Raw genomic sequence first — 10,818 nt, 5'->3', positions numbered from 1 at the left:
TAATTACTCATCTGATTGAATTCGAACTCTGCAGTGAGAAACTTCTCTACAGCCGCTCAGATTATAAACTGTAGGTGGGCGGGATAATTACCAGCAGCCTGCTACGAGAGAAAGGAAGTTTTCCCTCCAGCAGAGTGTTATGTTAAAACAGGGAGCGCTTCAAGTGGAAGCAGAGAGAAGGTCCACTTGCTCTACTGCTGTTTAATGAGACATGATCCTCCTTTACCCACCAGTGTCCTAACAAAGTAACAAACTGAGTTCTCAAGATGACACTTGTCAGTAAACCCTAATGCCTGGGCCACGCAGTCCACTTGAGCAGAATGTATGCATCACAGAACCTTTTTCTTTTGATTTGGGTTTTCATGGTAAGACAGAAAGATCCATGCTGTGACTTGGTGTCAACTTTTGAGATTTTGGGGGTTCTCAAGATCTGCAAGATTGAATTCTTCTGCAATTGGATGGTGAGCGCTGCTGTTCTGTAAACTGCACATACACAGGGAACCCATACATCCTCTGAATGCTGCAGGTCTCAAGTTTGTGTTTTGTAAAGTTTAATGAGGCTGTGACCAGTGGTGGAATGACACAAAAGTACAGTACTGAAGTAAATGTCATAAGTACAGTTTTGAGGTACTTTTACTTTACTTGAGTGTTTCCACATTTCTTACTTTATACTTCTACTTCACTACATTTTACATACAATATTGTACTTTGTACTAAAAATTTAAAAAACATGATTAATTTAAAGTGAACCACATAGAAGTATATTAAATAGTTAAAATGAGCCCTATGTTGACAACCATGAAATGCTGCTTACAAAAATGCACCAATAATATTCTAATATTATATTTAGAACATATAAAACAATCTGGTCCATCCTGCATAACGAGTACTTTTACTTTTGATACTTTAAGTACATTTCGATGCTGTGTACTTTTACTTCATTCAGTTTTGAATGCAGGACTTTTACTTTTTACTTTTACTCAAGTAAGGGATCTGAATACTTCTCTAGGATAGTCACAGCCAGTGGTGGAAGGTCACTAATTTTATACAGTGAGGTCAAGTTTCAACGAAATGCTACTATGGGGACAAACATGGATAAAATTGGGCTCAATGAATCTACAAGAGCTGTCCAGTCATACCCAATTTTGCATTGCACTTTAGCTCAGTATATGTACATTTTTAGGTAATGCACTTTTGTGCACTTTGCACAGACAGATTCACTACTAATCAGGTCCTGAGTAGAGAGTCTGACTGGACGGTGTTACTGGGAGGTGGAGTGGAGAGAGGATGGAGTTTATGTAGCAGCTTCATACAAGCACATCAGCAGAGCAGAGGGGTTTAATGACTCTGTATTTGGACGCAATGACAAGTCTTCAGCATTATAGTTTTACAACAACAATTATACTTCTTTTTTTTTTTTTTTTACAACAAAATCAACCTCCAGAGTCCAGACCACATTCACTCAGCCTCTCTTTGCTGGAGTTCAGCTTTATTACGATTATGGAGACACTGCTGAGTTCTGTAAACTCAAATAACCAAAGTCATTTAAGGGATGCAGGTTAAAATGTGTTTCAACCTTTAAAGCTCCCATATTATTCACCTTTGTTGTGTTTAATAAGAATATACATTTGTGGTTTTCATTCTAAAACCATCTCAGCTCAATTGTACATCTGCTCTCTCAGACTCCCTCTGCAGCTCCAGCAGCTCAGATCATTTTGAGCCTGTCTCATTAATATTGACAAACCTTTCTTCTGATTGACTGACAGTCTTAAGTGACACATGGCCAGGCCAACCACAGTAAACAGGTTTCAGCTTGTGTAAAACTCACCAGTAAATGCAAAAAGACGATGTCCACCGCTGAGGAACATGATCTCAGACTCTAAATGTTAGAGCTGGAGTCAGAGCCTGAATCCTAGATGATGCTTTCCTCTGACTGAAACATGAAATATTTATTTCATTTTGTAATTACTGGTTCACTTACAGGTTGCAGATTTGGAGTGGATCATGATAATGTGAAGACAGCCTTATCCTATATGAACAGCTTCTTTGACAGCTTTTTATTGTGCATAATTAAGGAAGCACTCAGTCAGAAAATATATTTTCACAGTATTTTTATTGCAACTGTTTTATAATCACCAAAGACTTGTAAATCGTGTTTTCTACAATATGGGACCTTTGAAGTGATTTCTCCATGTTTGATGCTGAGAGCTCATCGTTGTGGCATTTCTCCTCTGCAGAGATCAGCTGTCAATCAAACATTATGGGCGGTGCTTTGACATCTGCTCATTTGTTGTTCTGTAAATGTTTGACTTTCCTTCCTGTGTCTGTTGAGCCACGGAGGTTTTCACTGCTCATGATGACTGATATTTTCATGCAGAGAAATATGAGTTGAGGTGAACAACAATTTTTCTGTGCTCCAAATGTTTGATGAATATTTGAATATCTGGAGCTTCCTTTCTTCAGACCCATGTAGTAAAAATATAACATACAAAGAAAATGTGTAGATAAATATCTATAATTATATCTACATCTGTTTGTTCAAATCATCTTATAGATAAGGCTATTGTTGTCATGTTCAAATTAACTTAAGAAATCTTTCATTATTCTCTTGTATATCTCTGAGATTCTGATCAAACTAATTGAATGAATGAATTTGGTCTGTGCACTTGGGAATGTGTCTGTGTGATAAATCCTTTTCCTGAACTGACACATACACATACACATGAACTTAACTTGTAAATCTTAGTGAAGTCAAAAATGGAGAAAACTCAAATCTATTGTCTCAGTGTTCAACTTTTAGCAGGCAAACTCTTCTGAGTCAATAGTTAAAGTGAGCAGTGTGTTGAAAAGAGAAATGAGCTCTGTTGTAAACAAGAGTTGAACACAGTGTCTCTGTCAAAGCGCTCCTCCTCCTGGAGTGACTCAGATCTTGATAACCCCTCCCTCTTCTCCCTGCTCTCAAACACAGCCAGCTCCACTCTGTCCACGTGTTTCCTTGTTCCCTCCCCTTCAGATCTACTAGTTTGAAAATGGGCGTAAACAACATGGTGGTGAGTTGCAGCAGCAACTCACTGCACACACACATGTTGTTCAGATCAGAGCTCAGACCAGTTTCACTTATGAGGAAGTGAAACTCAGACTGTCGTTGTGACTGAGAGGTGAAATGGCGCAGAAAGGAGTTCAGCTGGACCGAGAAACCTTCTCTTGTTCCATCTGTCTGGATCTACTGAAGGATCCGGTGGCTACTACATGTGGACACAGCTACTGTATGAAGTGTATTCAAACACACTGGGATGAAGAGGATAGAAAGGGAATCTACAGCTGCCCTGAGTGCAGACAGACGTTCACACCGAGGCCTGTCCTGCTGAAAAACACCATGTTAGCAGTTTTAGTGGATGAGATGAAGAAGACTGGACTCCCAGCTGCTCCTGCTGATCTCTGCTATGCTGGAGCTGAAGATGTGGCCTGTGATTTCTGCACTGGGAGAAAACTGAAAGCCCTCAAGTCCTGTCTCAACTGTCCGGCCTCTTACTGTGAGAAACACCTTCAGCCTCATTATGAATTACCTATTTTTAAAAAACACAAGCTGGTGGAGCCCTCAGAGAAGCTCCAGGAGAACATCTGCTCTCAGCACGATGAGGTGATGAAGATGTTCTGTCGTACAGATCAGAAGTGTATCTGTTATCTCTGCTCTGTGGATGAACATAAAGGCCACGACACGGTCTCAGCTGCAGCAGAACGGACGGAGAAGCAGAAAGAGCTGGAGGTGAGTCGACAAAACATCCAGCAGAGAATCCAGGACAGAGAGAAAGATGTGAAGCTGCTTCAACAGGAGGTGCAGAACATCAATCGCTCCGCCGATAAAACAGTGGAGGGCGGCGAGAAGATCTTCAGCGAGCTGATCCGTCTCTTGGAGAAAAGAAGCTCCGAGGTGAAGCAGCAGGTCAGATCCCAGCAGGACACCCAAGTGAGTCGAGTCAAAGAGCTTGAGGAGAAGCTGCAGCAGGAGATCGCTGAGCTGAAGAGGAAAGACGCTGAGCTGAAGAAACTCTCACACACAGAGGATCACAACCAGTTTCTGCACAGCTACCCCTCACTGTCAGCACTCAGTGAGTCCACATCCAGCATGGAGATCCGTCCTCTGCGCTACTTTGAGGACGTGACAGCGGCTGTGTCAGAAGTCAGAGACAAACTACAGGACGTCCTGAGAGAGGAATGGACAAAGCTCTCACTGACAGTGACTGAAGTGGATGTTTTACTGTCAGATTCACCAGCAGAGCCCACGACCAGAGCTGGATTCTTAAGATATTCATGTGAGATCACACTGGATCCAAACACAGCAGATGCACAGCTGTTATTATCTGAGGGGAACAGAAAAGCAACATTAACAGAGGATCATCAGTCCTATCCACGTCACCCAGACAGATTCACTGGATGTTGGCAGGTCCTGAGTAAAGAGAGTCTAACTGGACGGTGTTACTGGGAGGTGGAGTGGAAAGGGAGAGGAGTTTGGGTAGCAGCTTCATACAAGAACATCAGCAGAGCAGGGGGGTCGAATGACTCTGTATTTGGATACAATTACAAATCTTGGTCATTAGATTGTTACAACAACAATTATACATTTCGGTACAACAACATCCAAACTCCCGTCTCAGGTCCTAGGACCTCGAGAGTCGGGGTGTACCTGGATCACAGAGCAGGTATTCTGTCCTTCTACAGCGTCTCTGAAACCATCACTCTACTCCACAGAGTCCAGACCACATTCACTCAGCCTCTCTATGCTGGACTTCGGCTTTATTACGAATTTGGAGACATTGCTGAGTTCTGTAAACTCAAATAACCAAAGTAATTTAAGGGACAGCAGGTTAAAATGTGTTTTAACTCTTAAAGCTCCCGTATGGTTCACCTTTGTGGTGTTTTATATGAAGTTTTTATAACTATTAGGAGAAATATTTGTGGTTTCATGTTCTAAAAACATCTCAGCTCAATTGTACATCTGCTCTCTCGTCTCCGTTTGCAGCTCCAGTGAGCTCAGATCATTTTGGGCCTGTCTCATTAATATTCACAACCCTTTCTTCTGATTGGCTGACAGTCTTGAGTGACACATGGCCAGGTTAATCACAGTTAATGGTTTGCAGCTTGTGTAAAACTCACCAGTAAATGCAAAAAGACGATGTCCACCGCTGAGGAAAATGATCTCTGACTTTACATGTTAGAGCTGGAGTCAGAGCCTGAATCCTAGATGATGCTTCCCTCTGACTGAAACATGAAATATATTACTGGTTCACTTACAGGTTGTAGATTTGGAGTGGATCATGATAATGTGGAGACAGCCGTATACTATATGAGCAGCTTCTTTACTCCGTTAATTATGCACAATAAAAAAGCCGTCACTCAGTCAGACAATACATTTTTTATAGTATTTTTATTGTAACTACATATAATCACAAATGACTTGTAAATCATGTTTTCTACAATATGGGACCTTTAAACTGATTTCTTTCCATGTTTGTTGCTGACAGCTCATCGTTTTGGCATTTCTTCTCTGCAGAGATCAGCTGTCAATCAAACATTATGGGCGGTGCTTTGACATCTGCTCATTAGTTGTTCTGTAAATGTTTGACTTTCCTTCCTGTGTCTGTTGAGCCACGGAGGCTTTCACTGCTCACGATGACTGTTGTTCACCTCAACTCATATTTCTCTGCAGGAAAATATCAATTTCTTTGTGCTCCAAATGTTTGTTGAATATTGTAAGTTGTTGTTTTTTTCTTTTACTGCATGGGTCTGAAGAGAGAGAGCTCCAGATATTCAAAGGAAATGTGTAGAAAAGAAATCCATAATTATATCTACATTTATTTGTTTGATTTTAACAGCAACATTTGGTCCAACAAAGTACAAATGAGGCTCTATGGTGTATTATAAAACTATAATTATCATGATCAATAAGTAAATCATTCATTATTCTCTTGTAAATCTCTAAGATTCTGATCAAACTAATTGATTGTGTGGATGAAGTCAATCTGTTCAAGAAAATCACTGAACTAAAATGATTTAACAAACTTCAATGATGGGATGTATCAACAAACTGTTTAATAAACAAATGTAAACAAAGTATTTTATGCTTGTCTTAATTCCAGGGTTTCATATGATGGATAAATGCAGAAACTAATATGAGAGTATAACTGAGGCCGTTCTCCTCCTGAAACTACACAAAGTTCACTGTTCATGTTGAGAGCAGAAGAACATTTGTCAGTCAGTCTCATTTTTCAGACAAAAGCTGTTTTTAGTGAAGAAAGTTCAAAGGAGTTTTCTATGACTTGTTGCTTTTACAGCCAAGATTTGGTTTGTGCACTTGGGAATGTGTCTGTGTGATAAATCCTTTTCCTGAACTGACACATACACATGCAACTAAACTTGTAAATCTTAGTGAAGTCAAAAATGGAGAAAACTCAAATCTATTGTCTCAGTGTTCAACTTTTAGCAGGCAAACTATTCTGAGTCAATAGTTAAAGTGAACAGTGTGTTGAAAAGAGAAATGAGCTCTGTTGTAAACAAGAGTTGAACACGGTGTCTCTCTCAAAGCGCTCCTCTTCCTGGAGTGACTCAGATCTTGATAACCCCTCCCTCTTCTCTCTGCTCTCAAACACAGCCAGCTCCACTCTGTCCACGTGTTTCCTTGTTCCCTCCCCTTCAGATCTCCTAGTTTGAAAATGGGCGTTATCAACATGGTGGTGAGTTGCAGCAGCCACTCACTGCACATACACATGTTGTTCAGATCAGACTGTCCTTGTGACTGAGAGGTGAAATGGCGCAGAAAGGAGTTCAGCTGGACCGAGAAACCTTCTCTTGTTCCATCTGTCTGGATCTACTGAAGGATCCGGTGACTACTACATGTGGACACAGCTACTGTATGAAGTGTATTCAAACACACTGGGATGAAGAGGATAGAAAAGGAATCTACAGCTGCCCTGAGTGCAGACAGACGTTCACACCGAGGCCTGTCCTACTGAAAAACACCATGTTAGCAGTTTTAGTGGATGAGATGAAGAAGACTGGACTCCCAGCTGCTCCTGCTGATCTCTGCTATGCTGGAGCTGAAGATGTGGCCTGTGATTTCTGCACTGGGAGAAAACTGAAAGCCCTCAAGTCCTGTCTCAACTGTCCGGCCTCTTACTGTGAGAAACACCTTCAGCCTCATTATGAATTACCTATTTTTAAAAAACACAAGCTGGTGGAGCCCTCAGAGAAGCTCCAGGAGAACATCTGCTCTCAGCACGATGAGGTGATGAAGATGTTCTGTCGTACAGATCAGAAGTGTATCTGTTATCTCTGCTCTGTGGATGAACATAAAGGCCACGACATGGTCTCAGCTGCAGCAGAACGGACGGAGAAGCAGAAAGAGCTGGAGGTGAGTCGACAAAACATCCAGCAGAGAATCCAGGACAGAGAGAAAGATGTGAAGCTGCTTCAACAGGAGGTGCAGAACATCAATCGCTCCGCCGATAAAACAGTGGAGGACGGCGAGAAGATCTTCAGCGAGCTGATCCGTCTCTTGGAGAAAAGAAGCTCCGAGGTGAAGCAGCAGGTCAGATCCCAGCAGGACACCCAAGTGAGTCGAGTCAAAGAGCTTGAGGAGAAGCTGCAGCAGGAGATCGCTGAGCTGAAGAGGAAAGACGCTGAGCTGAAGAAACTCTCACACACAGAGGATCACAACCAGTTTCTGCACAGCTACCCCTCACTGTCAGCACTCAGTGAGTCTACATCCAGCATGGAGATCCGTCCTCTGCGCTACTTTGAGGACGTGACAGCGGCTGTGTCAGAAGTCAGAGACAAACTACAGGACGTCCTGAGAGAGGAATGGAAAAAGCTCTCACTGACAGTGACTGAAGTGGATGTTTTACTGTCAGATTCACCAGCAGAGCCCACGACCAGAGCTGGATTCTTAAGATATTCATGTGAGATCACACTGGATCCAAACACAGCAGATGCACAGCTGTTATTATCTGAGGGGAACAGAAAAGCAACATTAACAGAGGATCATCAGTCCTATCCACGTCACCCAGACAGATTCACTGGATGTTGGCAGGTCCTGAGTAGAGAGAGTCTGACTGGACGTTGTTACTGGGAGGTGGAGTGGAGAGGGGTTGAAGTTAATGTAGCAGCTTCATACAACAATATCAACAGAGCAAGTCCATTTGCATACAATGACAAATCTTGGTCATTAGATTGTTGTGACAACAAATATACATTTTGGTACAACAACATCCAAACTCCTGTCTCAGGTCCTCGGACCTCCAGAGTGGGAGTGTACCTGGATCATAGAGCAGGTATTCTGTCCTTCTACAGTGTCTCTGAAACCATGACTCTCCTCCACAGAGTCCAGACCACATTTACTCAGCCTCTCTTTGCTGGACTTCGGCTTTATTATGATTATGGAGACACTGCTGAGTTCTGTAAACTCAAATAACCAAAATCATTTAAAGGATGCAAGTAAAATGTGTTTTAACTCTTAAAGCTCCCATATTGTTCACCTTTGTTGTGTTTTTATATGAAGTTTTGTTATCTATAAGGAGATAAATATGTAGTTTTACATGCTAAAAAACATCTCAGCTCAGTTGTACATCTGCTCTCTCAGCCTCTCTCTGCAGCTCCAGCGAGCTCAGCCAATCAGAAGAAAGGGTCGTGAATATCAATGAGACAGGCTCAAAATGATCTGACAGTCTTGAGTGACACACCACCACCACCACCACCAGGTTAATCACAGCTAACGGTTTGCAGCTTCTGTAAAACTCACCAGTAAATGCAAACAGACGATGTCCACCGCTGAGGAAAATCATCTCTGACTTTACATGTTAGAGCTGGAGTCAGAGCCTGAATCCCAGATGATGCTTCCCTTTGAAACATGAAATATATTACTGGTTCTATTACGGGTCGTAGATTTGGAGTCCGACATGATAATGTGGAGCCGATATTTCTCAAATGAAAATGCTAATTTCTGTGAACTAAATTTTTGTTGAATATTTGAATGTTGTTTTTCTTTCTACGTTTGGTTTGTTAAACCAAATGTTGCTGTTATAATCAACGTACAAAAGAGGCTCTATGATGTAATATAAAACTATAATTGTCTGTACAAGAAATCACTGAACAAAAATCATTTAACAAACTTCACTGATGGGATGTGTGAACAAACACATTTTTTTCCTCTGTCTGTTTTTATTTTATTTACTGGAGCCTGTCAGTGCTCATGATAGATTGTATTTCCATTTTTTTCCTCTTCTACTGTATGGCTTTTAAAACACAGGTATTTTTGTTCTCACAATTTGGAAATTTGTAAACAAAATCAATATTTCTCTTTTCATTCATTTGTCAGAAATTTTATTTTTTTCCTTATCTAAATCAATATACAAAAGAGGTACAATGGTGTATTATTAAACTTCACTTGTCATTATCATAATCGAAACAGGAATATTGAATGAATGTAAATACAAACCACGCCTGTCTGGCCTATCTGAATACAGATGCAGGTTACTGAGGACAGTTCAGCTATTCACCATGAATGGAAATAGAAAAAATTCTATGGTGTTTTCTGATGGTGTAAGGGAAAGCTTAACTCAGCTGATATTAAGTTAATCAGACTTTTTTCTAGATTGATGTGATGGAATGTGCTTTATTAAACAGCAAATGTCTGCTATAAATAACCTCCTTCCTGATATTAAGTTTCATCCAGCTATCACTGACCCTTAAAGTTTAAAACTCCTTCTCCAAGGCTAATTCTGTTTATCTTCTCCTCTGTGATTGGTTAGAGAAATCAATGCAAGGAAGTGGCTTTTACTCGTAATTCATGCTGTCTTTTTATGTAATAAAAAAGCTTATAAAAAGAGCAAGTGTTCCTGGTATTTTGTACATCCCAACCCCCTGACAGGTAATGGTACTTAGCAGTTGCTCTAAAGAATTCTGTAAGCTTTGGTAAATGTCACCTTAACCATCTGGATGACTGAAATAGATCCAGTCTGACGTGACACTGGTGGTCTGAATGTTGTTTGGAGTGGGTGAGTTTATGAAAAGGTAATATTGGAGCCCAGTTACAGCATGCAGGACAACACATTTTGTCTTAATCATCCAGCTTAATCAGCCCTAAACGTGCTTTAATGCTTTAATAATTACATGTTTGTTTAAATTACGAAGCTTGACTCCTGTCTTGACTTTGTGCATTTAATAGTCTACTCTAGAATAACTGCAACAGATTACATGCTCCCACCCATCGGCATCAGACATAATGTAATATTATGACAACTCCAGCAATTAATCTCAAATGGTAATAGGTAGATCTGATAATATGTCTAGAGAAATAGATTGATTTTTAGTATAAATTCAGAAAATAAGGCACTGATAATGTAGTTGAGGCTCACAAATCAGAACATTCAGACATATTTTGTTGTTTATGCAACAGCAAAAAGAGAAGGCGGTGAGTGACACAAAAAAGTGTTTGTGGTCTCTAAAGCGACGTTTCCGTGGATACATTGTGAAATAAAGATGGTTATATTAGCACTTGAATTTTAAAGAAAATGAAAGCCATTCCACATGATCATAAGCCATATTCAAACAAAAAGCTCCGGCTGTGTGCCAGTGTTGAAATGAATCATTTATTCCGCTCACTTCCCAGAAAGCTGATCTTAATCTTTAAATTACTTTTAAACGGGAAATGTGTGATACAGCACATTATTCATCAGAATTATTACAGCACCAGCTGTAAATGTTGGCTGTTTAAATCCATTCAGTGTTATTTCCATGTAATCAATTGAGTTTTCTTCCAAATAA

The 10,818-nt window shown here is 40.6% G+C and overlaps 2 protein-coding genes across 2 annotated transcripts; both read left to right on the top strand.

Annotated features, from left to right (window-relative positions):
* The first annotated feature begins 3,090 nt into the window (after positions 1-3,090).
* Positions 3,091-4,970, top strand: LOC131980806 (tripartite motif-containing protein 16-like). Its single transcript, XM_059345111.1, has one exon. It carries the CDS (start codon positions 3,164-3,166, stop codon positions 4,838-4,840), a length of 1,677 nt encoding a protein of 558 aa, XP_059201094.1. The 5' UTR covers positions 3,091-3,163; the 3' UTR covers positions 4,841-4,970.
* A 1,820-nt stretch (positions 4,971-6,790) lies between these two features.
* LOC131980860 (tripartite motif-containing protein 16-like) lies at positions 6,791-9,831 on the top strand. The gene has a single exon (XM_059345169.1). It carries the CDS (start codon positions 6,806-6,808, stop codon positions 8,465-8,467), a length of 1,662 nt encoding a protein of 553 aa, XP_059201152.1. The 5' UTR covers positions 6,791-6,805; the 3' UTR covers positions 8,468-9,831.
* The last annotated feature ends 987 nt before the right edge of the window (positions 9,832-10,818 follow it).

The sequence above is a fragment of the Centropristis striata genome, chromosome 11, assembly GCF_030273125.1.
Source record: "Centropristis striata isolate RG_2023a ecotype Rhode Island chromosome 11, C.striata_1.0, whole genome shotgun sequence".
NCBI lineage: Eukaryota > Metazoa > Chordata > Actinopteri > Perciformes > Serranidae > Centropristis > Centropristis striata.
Note: the sequence above shows the minus strand (reverse complement) of the source record. Positions and strands in the feature narration are given on the sequence as shown.